This window comes from Carcharhinus amblyrhynchos, chromosome 8 (genome assembly GCF_965287045.1).
Source record: "Carcharhinus amblyrhynchos chromosome 8, sCarAmb.v2.hapA, whole genome shotgun sequence".
Classification (NCBI taxonomy): Eukaryota; Metazoa; Chordata; class Chondrichthyes; order Carcharhiniformes; family Carcharhinidae; genus Carcharhinus; species Carcharhinus amblyrhynchos.
The window spans coordinates 61,441,547-61,458,718 of NC_137331.1; the positions used below are offsets into that span (position 1 = coordinate 61,441,547).

The following is a 17,172-nucleotide window of genomic DNA, read 5'->3' on the forward strand; positions in this document are numbered from 1 at the left end:
ATTTGAACCATTACAACAAACCAGAGGGTGGTAATTGTGTTACAAATGCAATGAATATGATGCAATGAGTTCGGTTTATTGAGAGTTATATATCTGTGCTGTCATATGTCGTGAACAACTCATGCCAGAATATTAAGGGAGAATTCAGAGTTATGTCCTTGATGAAGGTTTTTTTAAATCAAAAAAAAGAAACAATATTGATCAAACACATCTCATGTCATTAGGCAGTAAGTGCTAGCTTAACATGACATTGTGATTCCACACAAAGTGCAGCCTGCAGGCGGTTTTAAACACATCTTTATCTACTTAACTACTAAAATGGTATTTCTGGACCTTTTAGTGCAGTTACTCTCACACACACTATCCTCTCAATCTCTCTCCTTCATTCACATACATACACTGTCACACTCACAGGGCCCGATTTTACCATTTGGAGTCTAAGGGCCAGATCCAGGCGTAATACAGATCCAAGCCTGGAATCCTCTTTCCAGCACACCCATACGCTTTTTGCCGGCTTCGGTCCGATCCACGCTGTGGGCGGGTCTGCTGGGGGGGGCCTGCCTCCCAGGGGGATCCAACCCGGGGGGGGGGGGGGGGGGGGGTCTGCCAGGGTGGTTAGCGGGGGTTCTGTGAAAGTTGGTCGAGGAGGACGGGCTTTGGAGGTTCCCCTGCAGAATAGAAAGCGTCTTCGGATTTTTATTTAGCAGGTCGCTTACAGCACAGATCCGGAACGGATGTGAAGACGCTAAAGTGGGATTTGGCAGTAGAGTTAGGTGCGCGGTTCATTAAATCGATTTAAATGCATGCTAATGCCCATGCCCAAATCAGGTGCCAGTAAAGTTGCAATCTGCTCGGATTCAGGTGCAGATCACATTAAAGGCCCAACGCCTGAATTTACCGCAATTTCGCGCCCTACAATTGGGCCCACAGCCTCCTCTCAATTTCTTTCATACAGTCACTTGGGCATACACACACTTATTCCTTCCATCTCCCTTGCAGCAATAACCAACTGAATATATAACTCTCAAATCTCAAAATCAATAATGATAATATTACAGGACAGCCTGATAAATCACCAGAATGATGATGGCACAATGGTTAACACTACTGCCTCACAGTGTCAGGAACCTGTGCTTGATTCTGGCCTTAGGTGACAGTCTCTGTGGCATTTGCATGTTCTCCTTGTGTCTGCGTGGGATTCCTCTCACAGTCCAAAGATGTGCAGGTTAGATGGATTGGCCATGCTAAATGCACAGAATTACAGAGAAAAAGCAGAAGGGTGATTCGTTTGCTCTTTCATCTGTAATGCAAAACTGATCCCCAAGAAACAAAATACAGAGAGCTGAGGAAAAACAAAATGCTGGTCCGTTTTTATCCACACTTACACTAAGGCACACTTTGGAATTATAAGTCAATGTAAACTTAAAATAGTTTTTAATCACTTGCAAATGAAATTGAAAGGCAGGATGGCCTCCTGGAAGATTTCAAACCAGAGTATCCGTACTTTCATTGCCAAGTCATTTAATCACATTATCATCAGGGTAATGATGCTGTTGGTTCTAAGTTTGGCCTTGTACATAAAGAAACATTTCATTCCAGAACTTGATGCAGTGTTTGTTCACATTTCAGACCACAATTGACTGAACTTTTGTGCACACTCTCAGTCACTTGCACACTCTAATGTCTCCCACACATACAGACACACCAAACTCCCCCTTACACACAATCCTCTCAATCTCTCTCCCTCATTCACATACATCCTCTGTCGCACTCACAGTCTCCTCTCCACTTCTTTCATAAGATCATAAGAAATAGGAGCAGGAGTAGGCCATCTAGCCCTTCGAGCCTGCCCCGCCATTCATTAAGATCATGGCTGATCTGAAGTGGACCAGTTCCACTTTCCCGCTTTCTCCCCACAACCCTTAATTCCCTTGTCTATCAGAAATCTCCTCCTGTGACTTAAATATATTCAACGAGGTAGCCTCCACCACTTCAATGGGTAGAGAATTCCAGAGATTCACCACCCTTTGAGTGAATAAGTTCCTCCTCAACTCAGTTCTAAACTGCCCCCCCTTATTTTGAGACTGTGCCCTCTAGTTCTGTTTTCCTTTCTAAATGGGAAGAATCTCTCTACCTCTACCCTAACTAGCCCCTTTATTATCTTATATGTCTCTATAAGATCCCCCCTCAGCCTTCATACAGTCACTTGGGCAGACACACACTTATTCCCTGCATCTCCCTTGCAGCAATAACCAATTGAATACATAACTCTCAATCTCAAATTCAACAGCATAGCTTAATCCATTAAAATTGTTTGGAATATTAAAGTATGTAAAGTCATTGAAAAGGGGGGATAAATGAAAGTTCATCACTCTATAGAGATCCCCTCTCTGAGACAAGGATCCTTAGTTTGAGTGAGATGAGCACTTGTGAAATGCCAACAAGCTCATTGTGGTGCCTGATGTGAACAATACAAGCAGCTCCAACAGCAGTTGGGGTACTACTCAATAACATCCTCAAAGAGAAGAATGGAGGAGGAAAGAAAACAGGAACAACCCCACCCCAGAAAAAGGCTGAGAGTCCTCTCCAGCCTCAGCCTGCCAGTGCTGAGTGCCCTCTGAATCACACTTGAATAGCAAGCACACACCCAAAGGCAGTCCGGAATTAGCAGGAAGTGTACCAGTTGTAGCTACTGCTTCTCTCTCTCTCTTTCTAAATGTAATAATATTGCTGCAGACTTGAGTCTCCCCAAAAACTTTTTGCAGTCACTCACACATGCACTTCTCTCAATCTCGGTTCCTCACCCACACATACACTCACTCACACAATTCTCTCAATCTCTATCCATTAGTGACACAAACACTGTCTTTATTTTGAAGTCTCTGAGTGGGTTTCTCATGCTGTGTTGATTCAGATGATGGCAGCCAGAATGTAATCTGTTTCGCACTGTGTTGGCCTTACAAGCAGCTTGTTGCCTCTAAGCAAATGTAAACTAATTTGCAAAGGGTGCTCTTTTACACAACAAAGAGCAAAAAAGACATTGAAGAAGGGGAAAAAACAGGGAGGGAGGTGAAAGCAGCAGATGCTATGAAGCTGCTCCAAAGCAGATGTCTAATTGTCATTGATATTTATTCCTTGTTGCTGTTGGCCATTTCATATTTCTAGATTGCCACAATAAAGTCTTGACTGCTGAGGAGGAGTCCTTTCCCAAGGGTGTTCGGATATTCTGGTCCTGATGTCTTGGGGGGGATTTGGAAGTGGATTTGGGTACTGGGGGCAATTTGACAGCAGGGACCCAGGTTGTTAAGAGCAAGCAGCGCATTCACATACACGCCACTTGGAGAGCAGACTCCTTGTTCAGCAGCGAGCTCTTCACCCAACAACCTGCAGTCATCTGCTTGTAGAAGCCCATGTGGCAGACTTATACCTGGGAATGCCCACAGCCTGCAGCGGGCCATGTGGAGCATGCTGCACTCAACTTTTCTGCTGCGACTGCCTCATAAGAACATAAGAACATAAGAAATAGGAGCAGGAGTAGGCCATCTAGCCCTTCGAGCCTGCCCCGCCATTCAATAAGATCATGGCTGATCTGTCGTAGCTCAGTTCCACATTCCCACCCTCTCCCCATAACCCTTAATCCCCTCGCTTATCAAAAACCCATCAACCCGCGTCTTAAAAATATTTAGCGAGGCAGCCTCCACCACTTCAACGGGCAGAGATTCACCACCCTTTGAGTGAAGAAGTTCCTCCTCAACTCCGTTCTAAACCGCCCCCCCCTTTATCTTGAGGCTGTGCCCCCTAGTCCTACTGTCCTTTCTGGGCAGGAAGAGTCTCTCCACCTCTATCCTATCCATCCCATTCATCATCTTATATGTCTCAATGAGATCTCCCCTCATTCTTCTAAACTCTAACGAGTACAAGCCTAGTTTATTCAGCCTCTCCTCATAGCTCAACCCCCTCAACTCCGGTATCAGCCTAGTAAACCTCCTCTGCACTCCCTCCAAGGCCAAAATATCCTTGTGTAAGTGCGGCGATCAAAACTGCACACAGTACTCCAGCTGCGGCCTCACCAGTGCCCTATACAGCTGCAGCAAGACCTCCCTACTTCTATATTCAATCCCCCTCGCTATGAAGGCCAGCATCCCATTCGCCTTCCTGACCACCTGCTGCACCTGCAGGCTGGGTTTTTGCGAATCATGCACAAGGACCCCGAGGTCCCTCTGCACCGTCGCCTGCTGCAGATTTTCGCCACGTAAGTAATAGTCCTTCCTACCATTATTCCTACCAAAGTGGACAACCTCGCACTTGCCAACATTAAATTCCATTTGCCAGTTCCTGGCCCATTCGCCCAGCCTATCTAGATCCTTCTGCAGACCCTCCACACCCTCTGCACAATTTGCCGTTCCACCAATCTTGGTGTCTTCATCAAATTTCGACACCATACACTCGGTTCCCTTCTCCAGATCATCTATATAAATGGTAAATAGCTGAGGCCCCAGCACCGACCCCTGGGGCACTCCACTAGTCACCAACCGCCAATCCGAATAGCACCCATTAACCCCCACTCTCAAACGCCTTCTGAAAATCAAGAAAGACCACATCCACCGGCTCTCCTCTATCCACCGCCCTAGACACATCCTCATAGAACTCCAGTAAATTTGTCAGACACGACTTCCCCTTAACGAAACCGTGCTGCGTCTGCTCTATCAAGCAATTCCCTTCAAGATGCCTCGCTATTTCCTCCTTGATGACGGATTCTAACATTTTACCTACAACAGACGTTAAACTAACCGGCCTATAATTCCCTGCCTTTTGCCTGCCACCCTTCTTAAACAACGGCGTAACATTAGCCGTTTTCCAATCTTCCGGCACTTCCCCGGAATCCAGCGACGTTTGGAAAATAACCACCAAGGCATCCACTATCACCTCCGCCATTTCTTTCAGAACCCTCGGATGCATCATCCTGAGGCTTTTCTCAGCAGAATTTCATAATTTTGTCTTTTAACCCAAAACCAAATCTTAACAGTTACTTTAGGATTTCAACACAAACATAAACTGTTAAATAACATGACTGTTATTTAAAATTGTCATGAAAAAAGATTTTAAAAAAGACATGAAAAGTCACCTCAATGACTGAGTGTGTTTGTCCACTCCAAGGGCAATTCAATTGCCAATTGAATTGGCAATTTCAACCAATCAGAATTTGCCTTGCTCAAGTTAGCCTATCAGTAAATCTAGCGTTATCAGGCTCCGATTCGTGCTCCCACAGACACCAGTCAGCACAATCCACCCCTCCCCCAATCCCCATTAAATGTATCTCAAATGTATCATCATAATTGATGTTACATTATTATTCACAATGGGATTGATTGATCAAAATGTGTAGGAGTTAAAGATGGGATCCATGCAATGTTAGCCCAACACACTGGGTTGTTACGTGCATAGTGATCCCCACTAGCAATGTTTATTTTCTGCAGCATCCATTGGGAGGCATTAGCTGCACAGAAAATGCCTGCGCTTCTCTGCCTTTTGACTAAGATTGATGAATCAAATCAAGTCCAAGATCAGGTGCAATGCCTTTTCTTGTCAGCTTTGATCTTGTATGTCTCTTTTGTGATGACCATAAATTGGATTCAATTTGAATTAGTTTTTGGCACAAGCAAGGAGATGAATTCTGGTTTGCCCAGTCCACTCTGTGCATCAGCTTTTTAACTTTAAGAATGGAGAAAAATATAAAACAATCGGAAATGCCTGCTGATTTCATGGCTGTTTGGAGGAAGCAGTTAATTTTATCAAGGCTTGTCCACTGAATTTTTGAATGTTTTCATTTCTATGTGATGAGATAGGAAGTGATCACCATTAACTAATTCTGCATACCAGGGTCCTCTGGCTCTCCCAACAAGTCTGAAGTGAGAATTTTTTATTTGACTCAAAGTTTGAACTTTGGTGTCTTTGGTAAATACTTTCAATCACTGAAATGGTCTCAATCTGAATCATCAGGGAAAATCAGTGACAGTTGTTCGTGCGCAGTGATAATAGAAGCAATTGAATAAAATAATAGAGATGTGGGCCAAATGACTTGAGCAGTCAAATGACAACTCATTTATGAATCTGTCAGACTTTGGGGATAGTTGGGTTGAAGTGTAGTTGATGGGTCAAAGGGTAAGAGGGCTAGTCAGTTTAGGGTGATAGTTCAGGGTCCAATAGGGAGTCTGAGTGAGAGTAGTATACTCACCAGGGAGTTAGAACAATTTTTAATCCTTCCAATTTTTCCATGGTATCTATTCTGTTAAGTGAGTCAAAACCATTTGAAGTCTCCAGCTTTAAATCAGAGTTTCCAGCCATAGGATAATTGCCCAAAGGAATCATAGTGCAAGAGGAGGCCATTTGGCCCATCGAGTCTGCACCAACCACAATCCCACCCAGGCCCTTTCCCCATAACCCCACGCATTTACCATAGCTAGTACCTCTTAAGACTAATGGATGATTTAGCATAGCCAATTCACCTAACCCACACACCTTTGGACTGTGGGAGGAAACCGGAATACCTGGGAGAAACTCACGCAGCCATGGGGAGAATGTACAAACTCCACACAGACAGTGACCCAAGCTGGGAATCGAATCCGTGTCCCTGGCACTGCTAGGTAGCAGTGCTAATCACTGTGCCACCATGCTGCCCAGGACATTGAAACTTCCAGGGCAATTCAGTGTAGTGATAATGTAGGCTTCCCTAGCACAGCTTCAGGAGTACAACCATTCAGAAACCAGAAAATCTGAGCTAACATTTTTTCATGCAAAAGTGACAGGTGTGTGGAACTCTCATAAAAAGCATGAACGTATATGCAAACTTAATGTAAATTTTAAATGAGATCAATACAGATTTTTGTTAGTCAAAGATAGTACGGCATGGTAAATGGAGATTTGGATTCATCATGAACTCACTGAGCGGCACCAAAGCAAAGCTTTAGGCCGGGAGCTAAATTACTTGATCCTCATAGAATCCCCACTGTGCAGATGGACTCCCCAGTGTACCAAGATGTGGTACAGATGGACGCCATTCAGCCCAATGAGTCTGCACCGACAAAAATCCCACCTTGGCCTTACTCCCACTACTCCACACATCCCTCTAACCTACATATCTCAGGACACTAGGGGGCAATTTAACATGGCCAATTAACCTCAGCAGCACATCTTTGGGGTATGGGAGGAAACATACGCAGACACAGGGGACAATGTGCAAACTCCACACAGATAGTGACCCAAGCCAGGAATTGAACTCAGGTCCCTGGAGCTATGGGGCAGCAGTGCTAACCACTGTACCACCTATGTTCTTGTAATATTTTATACCTATTTTTAATGATTCCTCCTCAAATGCAGCAAGTCTATTGAAATAAGCCTGAGGAAATCAGAAAGTTGTGGTGTTCCGAAGTTTACGCGATTGCTGGTTTTAGCTACGTCGGATAAAAGTTGCCCAACTTTGCAGCAGGGGAATCCACGTGGAGTTGCAGCCTGCCCTTCTCTGAGCAAGAATCTTTCGGACATGAGTGCGCAAACTCCAGGTGCTGCGCTGGTTTCTATGGTTACTGGGGTGCTGGCAGCAGCAGTGAGGATGGCTGTTCTCCTTCACTATGTGCCGGGAGTGCTGCTGTGTGTCTCCCTGTACTGGGAGCAGCTCTTCACCTCTCCGCTCAACCAGCGGCCCATCATTGGTAAGAGACGCCTTTCACTGACAGCAGGCGAAAGGGGAAGATTACCCGGGAACAACAGCGCAGCCAGCCCAGTTTTACTGAGAGATCAGCGCGCTTTAACTTTCTTTCTATTAGATTGGAAAATAACTGGGAGAAAAGGCAGTGTTGTGTCAGCCGGACTCGTTAGGTTGGCTAAAAATCAGTTGAAATGTGTATCAGTTTTTGAGACTGGCCATATGGACTGCAAAATCTTTTGTGAATTTGCTTTCCTGGATTTCAATTTGTAAGAGGCGCAAGTTCCTACAAGAGCAAGGAAAAACAATCACAGTTATAAAGATGTTTAAACACTGAAAGTTTATAGTTGTCACTTCAGTTGTGGACCTGATGATGTACCTGGATTGACGGTTGGAAAATGTAGCAGTAAATCAGGAAGTCTTGGTTTTTAAATATATTTTTATTCTGGGTTCTGTGATGTGGAAGGATTACAGTTGTTAAGATATTCATTTACTTTTGTGATCCATCACAAATATTGCTATTTTGTAAGAAGCTGCTGTTGTTAAATAAAACAGAAATAACTGAACTAAGATAATGGTCCAGCTTTTATTGTGGTAATAATGCATTACTCCATTGAAACAGGCAACAACTTCAAGAGTTCAGACATGTGTTAACTTTGGAAATTAGGATAGTCATGCGTTTCATTTTGTACAGTCCAAATTTCAGTCTACCTGGCTCAGCTCTGGTGCCAGTACTCCATGTCATAACAAGGAACACTAAATCATTTGCAACAAAATATTTGGAAATATTTAAAAATAATTTGAAATATGAAAGGCACAGCATGAACCAGAACTAGTACCAGGAATGAGAGGAACATATTCTGTGTTTCATGATTTGCCTTGTGACCTAATCCTTACGGGGAAGGCTTTCCTCTAATCATGTCTAGTCTGACTCGGGCAGGCTGCTTCAAAACTACTTTACTAACACTATACAAGATAGGCTACAAAGTAGGACAATCTTTCTTAAGTACAGACTGTACCACCTGCTCTATACTGCCTCTAAAGCATGTAACAAGCTCCTAGTTGGATGCCTTAGGACCATATTGTAAATAATTACAGAAATTGTATATATACGAAGACAGAAGATATCGACACCTGAAGAAAGAAAACATCATTGAATAAAAGCTAGAATAGCTTCCAGATGCAAATAGGGGTATAATGTGGTCGGAACAGTGTATTATTTTGATTAACATATAACAATTTCAAAACATTTGAACTAACAAGATGATGGGCATTTTATTTTGCTATATTGATTACTATGTGTAGTACAATCAGCCCTTCAAGATTTTCACAAAAATACATATTTGTACATGGCATAAACAGATGCTAAAACAGCTGATATACCTAAATGTTTGGTACGTACTCATATACCAATTCATGCAGAAGAGGGGATACCCTTATGTCCAATTGCTTTGAAGTGGGCAGATTTGATTGTGTGGAATCAATTGACCCAATTATTTAGAAATCTGTGGGGGAGAAGAGTGGGATTCATAAGGGAATATGAAAGAATAGACTCCTTTAAAAAGAAATCAGGTACAGGAGGATCAGGTAATATGAATAGGTATTCACCTATATTCAACAAGGAAAACAAGCTCCTACTTTAATTTTAATAGAAATAGAATTTGAAGAACAAGACAAGGGATATTGTGTATCAAGAATGAAAAGGGTAGTATAGACATTGGAGTTAGTAACTGCAAGACTTGATTAGATATAAAAAGTAGATTCTGTTTGAATCCACCAGAAGATGATCATTGTTTCAGAGGGGAACACATATACCCAACCCTTAATGGAACCTATTGGATTTATGGAAACAAAGCTTACCCATGGTTACCCAAAGGATGGAAAGAGGTATGTTACTTGGGATATGTGGTTCCATACATTTACCACCCTAAACAATTGCCACAAAAAGTATAAGAGAATGATGTGCTTTAGTGGGATTGGATAATTTTTTTTGGAATAATGATACCACCTATTCACGCGTAAGACTGTCGATGGAGATAGAAGTTTTAACTTACATTTTATAAAGAGTTGCCAATGATATTGCTACAGCTCTATCACAAATCAATGATGAAATGGTAGCAATGCTTGCTGTAGTGTTACAAAATCAGATGGCATTGGATTTTATTTTGGCAGCAAGAGAAGGAACACATGCTTTAATCGGACCAAAATGTTGTACCTACATAACAGAAACTTTGGAGAATATAACCAATTTGGTCGTACAAATTCCGAAGAAAATGAAGAAATTGGAACAACCAAAACTGTTTTCTTTGGAAAGATGGATAACCGGCTGGATTGGATCAATGTGAGTGAGCATGTTACAAGAAGTCACATATCTCCTTTTCTACATCTCGATAATTATTGTGACTATAATGCTATTCAAGCATTTCTGTTCCAAGCCAACTAAAGCAATAGCAAAGATAACATTGATTGAAGAAAAGAAGAATGAGTTGGCTATGACAACAAAGCCTCCAATTTATGAAAATGAGTACACAAAAGCTATCTTCTAAAAAAGTGAAATTACTTTTAAGCTGAATTACTAATACCTTATTTCTTTTTAGTATCAATAAGAATCAATTAAGATGCAATAACACTTTGATTATAGGAAAAATAATGGAGGAGAAGAGGGGAAATTGCAACGACAATGTTTACTTAATCATTTTTTGGCCTTGTATTGCTGTTAGCCAGTAAGCCAGAAGAGGGAATTTGTAGAAGGGGTCATTTGTAGAAAGGGTTTATAGGCATTAGCAAGCTTACATTTAGGAGTTAGAGAGGCACATAATCAATCTTAACCAACATGAGGAAAAATAAACAGCTGAATTTATACTAAAAAGATTTAAAAATGAAACTAAATCATGATTAAATGTTTTTTTTATATAAAACATATAAATGTGTTTTAAATTGAAATGTATTAATTTAAACTATGAAAGCAGAAATGTGCAAACTGTCAATATTATAATCAAAGATATCAGTAATTTTAAAGAAAATATGCAATATGCAGCAACAATTGTTATAATTGGTGTAATTTGCATTCAAGAAACAATTAGTGCAGGCGAACTTATTGAGATTATGTCAGTATGGAAGGAATATTTTACGATACATTGTATAAGATTTGCTTGCCAGGTCTGGAGCAATGTTAAGTGACGGGCCCTCATTTGGCATTGTACCAAGGCTCGGTGTTTAGCCAGTGCTGACTTGTGCAACATAAGATTTCTTGGATGCCATAGCAGCAAGAAAGCAATCTATGCCAAGTGACAGAATTCCACTGATCAGAAAGGACTCGTGGAGTAACTAAATATAAGGTGGCAGTTTGTAATTCAATTTACAATAGTGTCGTGATTAGATTGACATATTGAATAATAAATGAAATCGTACGAGGCTAATTGTTGGGTTGAATTATTAATAACAAAAGTGTATAATTAACTTTTTCGCATGAAAAACGGAATCTTCCGAGAAAGCTTTATGGTACTGTTATGCCATCAGGCATATCTGAGATCTCCCTTCAGTTGAAGTTATTGTTTTGTCTATTGTATGTCATGTTTGACTTTTTTATGTTTTAATAAAACGAGTTTTAAATAAATTTATTATGCTTATAAACTGAGTATTTTACCTTTGCAAAAGTTTGAATTTAGAATTGCTGTTCAGACTTTCTAAAGAAATCCAGCCACCAAATTGAAATTCTCCACTACACTACATTAAACTCCAACTGCCAATTTGGCCCATTTTCCTTACCTATCCATATCCATTTGTAAACTTTTTATTTCTTCATTGCAACTTATTATCCCACCTATTTTGGTGACAGCTGCAAATTTGGCCACAGTACCTTCTTTCCCTGCATCCAAGTCATTAACATAGGTCTCAAATATTTACAATCTAACGACCAAACCCTGTGGCGCTGCATTAATTACATTTTGTCAACCAGAAAAGCATCCATTTTTCCAACTCTCTGCTTTTTCTGTTGGTTAGCCAATCCTTTATCCAAGCTAATGTGATCTTATCTTTTATGCTGCGTCTTATCAAATGCTTTCCTGAAGATATACTAGATCTAGATATACTACATCTTCAGGGTCCCCATTATCCATGTTGCTTGCTACATCTTTGAAGAATACGAGCAAATTAGTAAAACATGATTTACCCTTCACAAAATTACATAGTGAATAAAGTTTCCTATTGTCATGTTCATAGGGTGAATATTCAATATGGACCTCCTAGGTATTAAATCTGTCTTTATGTACTTTATTATTTTCATTTTCATTTTTATGTTTGCTAAAGGTGTGCTGGCTGTGGAAACAGGAGAAGGTTTTAAGCGATTTGGCAAAAGCTATATTCCTGCTTCATATGTGAAGATTCTAGAATCTGCTGGTGCAAGAGTGGCGCCCATAAGGTTGGTTTGTAACCCTGAGATTTCACTGCTTATCCAATACAGAACACATTTCCTAATACATGATCAAGAATTATTCCATGATGTTATGCTTACATGCACTCTGTAAGAATTTCCTGTTAGACTTGATGTAGGGCAGGAATTTCTGTGTACCCACCTTCCATGGCCATTTAAAGACCTCCCTCCCACTATTATTTTAGCAGTAGCAGGGGATGCCCACACCACATAGTAAGGTCACCATGGGAACTTTGGTGGCCTCCCTGTAGGCTAGGATTCCCCCATTTGGGCACCCTATTCCCTACAAGGGTTTCCCATCTCAGACTCTCCATCCCCGCTGGTTCCCAAACTGTTGAGGACTCATTGGTGATTTTAAAGTAGCTTATTAAGCTTATTAATACACAAAACAGTTTAAAAATGATGCATAAGCTATATAGACTGAACAAGTAGTTTATTTATTTTATTTAAAGTTTATTATTAGTGTCACAGGTAGGCTTGCATTAACACTGCAATGAAGTTATTGTGAAATTCTCCTCATCGCCACACTCCTGCGCTTGTTTGGGTACAACTGAGGGAGAATTTAGCATGGTCAATGCACCTAACCAGCACATTTTACAGACTGTGGGAAGAAACCAGAGCACCTGGAGGAAACCCATGCAGACACAAGGAGGACGTGCAGACTCCACACAGACAGTGATCCAAACTGGGACTAGACCCTGGGTCCCGTCATTCCCAGAATCAGCCTGGTAAACCTTCAGTGTACTCCTTCGAGAGCAAGAACTTCCTTCTGCAGAAAAGGAGATCAAAACTGCACACAGTACTCTAGATGTGGCCTCACCAAGGCCCTATATAATTGCAATAACACATCCCTACTCCTGTACTCGAAACCTCTCACAATGAAGGCTAATGTACCATTTGCCTTCTTTACCGCCTGCTGCACCTGCATGCTTACCTTCAGTGACTGGTGCACAAGGACACCCAGGTCCCACTCCTCTCTTCCAATTTACAACCATTTAGGTGGTAATCTTTCTTCTTGTTTTTGCTTCCAAAGTGAATAACCTCATACTTATTCAAATTATACAGCATCTGCCATTGATACTCAACCTGTCCAGATCATTCTGAAGAATCTCTGCATCCTCGTCACCGTTCACCCTCCCACCCAACTTGGTATCTGCAAACTTTGAGATGTTACATTTTGTTCTCTTATCCAAATCATTATATATTGAGATATGAATTGTTGCTTTCTTAACTACATATTGTCACTGAGGGAACTGTTTTTTTTCTGACTGCAATGACTGCTTTCTCCTTTTGGTGTACTGTAGACATATTCTGTTCGCCTCTGTGATTTTTTTTTCTCTTGCTGCTTCTGTTCAGCTTATATCATAAAGATGTGTGTGAAAGTGCCCACTATGAATCAAATAAGGAATCCAAGACAGAAAAGAGGAAGCAAAATATTTCTTTACCTGGAACAGGTGAAAGGCAATTTTCAAAATCCTTTTCCAATTACACGTTTGAGGAAATATTTTCAGAATTGTTTTAGTCACAGCTGACGTTCCAGAATGTAAAGATTCAACATCTGTGTGTGAACGCAATCACTTCCTGGTTTGACAAGTCATGTAGAAGGCACTTGTGTCTTCTACAGGCGAAGTTAACCCCATTGCAACTCTGAAATAGATTGCCAGATTTCTGGGACAGTAGCTTTGGTTCAAATTATACTATTGTTTCCTACTTAAGGCAGATACATCTTTTGAGGTAGACGCATTGATTACTAGTAGCTATTTTTACTGAGTACATATATTTTAAAACACTGACATATCAGATTTTCATCCCAAACTCCAGTCCCATGCACTTTAATTGCATACCTTTTCCGTAAAACAAAATCAGTATTCAGCTGAATTTTACAATAACCAAATTTTGCAACTCTTTTATTTCTTAAAGCACTGAACTAACAGAAGCTGAATATACGGAGTTGTTTCATTCTCTAAATGGGTGAGTTGTACAATTGATTGGAGGTTTACAACTTTCTTTTTTATAACCAGTAAGATTTTCCGTTCATAGTAATGTTACCAACATACTTTATTATGCTACAGCTTGCTTCTATGACTAGTAGGCTTATGCCTTTTAAAAATAATTACTTGTGAGTTACCATTGTGGGTTCAGGCTATTTTACATTCTAGAAAATTTTGGCTGGCATTCTCCTAAAAAAAAATTCTAAGTTCCCAATTTGCAGAAAATGGAAGTAACATCCGCTGGTTTTTTCAGTGTGATTTCCAGAGTGGATCTCTGACACTAGTGTGATTCACTCTGAAAATCCAGAGGAGGAGCTATTCCCACTTGAGTGGCTGGTAGCATAGCGCTGAGCGAGTCACTGCACGTGTGCCAATCTATCAGCATGGAGATCAGCACGTGCAGTGGCCCAGCAATGCCACCCTCCAGATCGCTGGCCAGCCCTGCAACCCCCTATCGCTGGCCTTCTCACCACCCCGCCTAACCTAGATGACCAGCCCTGATCGCCGTCCTCCCTCCCTCTACCAATGATCCATGTTCAGAGTGGCAGGGCCCCCCCATCCTGTCTGGCCCTGACTGCTTTGCACTACCCAGTGCCTGGGGCAGTGCCGTTGTGCTTCTTGGGCAGTGCCAGGGGGCCAGGCTGGCAGTGTCCAGGTGGCACCCCCATACCCCCGACATCCTGGGGGGTGGGCAGAGGTGGCCTCTGTTCCCTCCAGCGGGGTCGTCTGCCTGTTCCTCATCAGTGGGAAGCAGTTATAAACCCTGCTGGAGTGAACCAGTCCTGGCAGAGATACTCGCAGATTCAGTCCTGGGCCCACTAATGACATTTGAATCATGATTTCCATATGGAAATTGTAGCCATGGAGTCTCGAGGAGGCGTGGTGCCCAGCAGAAAGAATCACCCCCTACATGTCCATCGACTCAACCTTGTTATCATTGTGGCCTCTCGACTACTATTGTCAATTTGACCATTTTCTCATAACCATCTTTTTGCCCTTTCTTCTGGGTAAAATTCTCTCGCTACCTGATTGATCCCCGATAAAGGTTCTATTTACTTTGTTTCCATCTAGGTGGGCAGATTTGAAGCCAGTTAACCCAAAACTGGTCTAGCTGTCCAGCGCTGGATCATTTTTGACCCCAACAAGCATGACCAGTGTCACTATCCTCTGATATCAATGAGTAGATGTATAATTATGCGTTCTCTTTGGCTGTAAAAATGTGTTCTGTGTAGCTAGGTCACGTTTTATTTTTTGATATTGACTGAGAGATTGAGGGTACAACTGTTAACCCTGAGTATATTATGCTTTACTATTGCTAGTCAGATAATGACAGTATTTGTGAACACGGAATATGTTTATTTATTGGTGCTTTGTGCAATCTTCATTCAGGGTGCTCTTTCCAGGGGGTACTGCTCCTTTTCAAAATTCCAGATTTGCTGAGATTTCAGCCATCTTTTATAATCTTACACTAAAGGTAACTGCATTTGGTACTTGAAGGAAGTACAAATAGATTTGGAATAAGACAGAGAACTCTTTAAGTAATTGAAATGTTGGGGAAGTTATTTGTTTTCAGTTATTTTTATTTTTCGGATTCAGGACTGTTCCAATTGGATAGTCTCCCTCTTGGTAATCTCTTCAAATGTGTCCCTTCCAAGGAGTTAGAAAAAGCTGGAAGGTGTAAGATGATTTTTGAAAGCATAAGCATCACATAAACAGTGATGTTTATGCTTTGGCCACCTTGGTCAAGAGCCGTTTTTTCCTACCTTGTCTTGAACAAGAAAGGTTGTTGATCTTCATGTGCTTGAGTTGCCTTATTTTAGCAGATAATACAAGTCTACTTTTGTTTGCGTATTACTTTAAACATGAAAAATAATTACATTCTGTTACCACAAAAATGCATCAGGAACATTTGTAAATGGTGTGCAGCATTCATGGCCCAGTAAAGACTTAGAGGAGACAACTGAAGACACCAGCTATTCGGTTTTTAGGGGGCTTTGAAGTTGGGTCAAGAAATAGCAAGATGAAAGGGTTTAGGGAGAGAATTGTTGGGGGGTGGGGGATTTTACAGCATCCTCGCCAGCTTATTTGCAGGTGGGGATGCTGGTAAAATAAAACAATGGCTAGCCGACCACCTTCTCACCCACCTCCAAGTTATTACCTCCCTAGCCCACAGAGGATTAATTTCAAAACTCTTATGCTCACTTACAAACACTTTCTCAACTTCTGTCTATCACTTCCCACACTTTATACCCTGTCCCAAGTCTTGTGTTCCTCTTATGTAAACCTTCCTCTCCCAGTAATTCTGCCAATTTTACACAACTTTCAGCAGTCTTGACTCTGCTCTTTGGACTCTTGCTGTGAACATGCCATCTTAAACCATCTTTCCCCACTTATAAATGTCTTCTTAAAACTCACTAATTTAATCGCAAGAAGTCACCTCTCCTAACTCCCAATTTATATATGTGGCACAATCTTACTAGCTCACAGTGCTTGGGCGATCAGTGTGGCAAGCCGGGAAGATCATGGCCAAGGATAAAAAAACTGATTTGCGCCAGATGGGAATTGGTTTCATACCCTCCCCAGTCCTCTTTTCCTGGTGAAATCAGCCTACTTACGTTAAGGTAAAACAACATACCTATTTCTGCGCATCTTCCGGCCTTCTGGAATCCCCTCCCTTGCAGGTGTGGAGTCACCACCACCAGCGGAGACCAGGTGCCATGGCCGTGCTGAGGATCAGGGGCATTGAAGCCCTTGTGTAGTCAGGGGTCTGGCTGGGTCATACCCCTAGCAGTCCCCTCCTGACCTCCTGATAGTGCCCAGTTGGTGGAAGAGAGGAAGAGGAGGCACTGCTTCCCTGGCATATTTAGGTCTTGCCTCCCCCCACCCCCACCCCCTCTCCCCCTACACTGATGCAAATCTCCCTACTGTTAGAAAAACGAACAGTGGGGCATTGCAATTGCAATGCCAAAATCACCCAAAAAACCACCCCCATTTTTAGACTTTTTGGGAAGATTGGCCCCATGATGTCTACTGTAGGAAATTGTGAC

At 41.8% G+C, this 17,172-nt stretch overlaps 1 protein-coding gene across 1 annotated transcript in view; it reads left to right on the forward strand.

The window, feature by feature from the left end:
* The first annotated feature begins 7,609 nt into the window (after positions 1–7,609).
* Positions 7,610–17,172, forward strand: part of LOC145347013 (gamma-glutamyl hydrolase-like) — a 46,311-nt gene continuing 36,748 nt past the window's right edge. Inside the window, exons 1-4 of the mRNA XM_080194900.1 lie at positions 7,610–7,709; positions 12,011–12,122; positions 14,055–14,105; positions 15,515–15,599. Of these exons, the coding sequence (XP_080051026.1) occupies positions 7,610–7,709; positions 12,011–12,122; positions 14,055–14,105; positions 15,515–15,599 (348 nt within the window). The remainder of the gene's footprint in view (positions 7,710–12,010; positions 12,123–14,054; positions 14,106–15,514; positions 15,600–17,172) is intronic.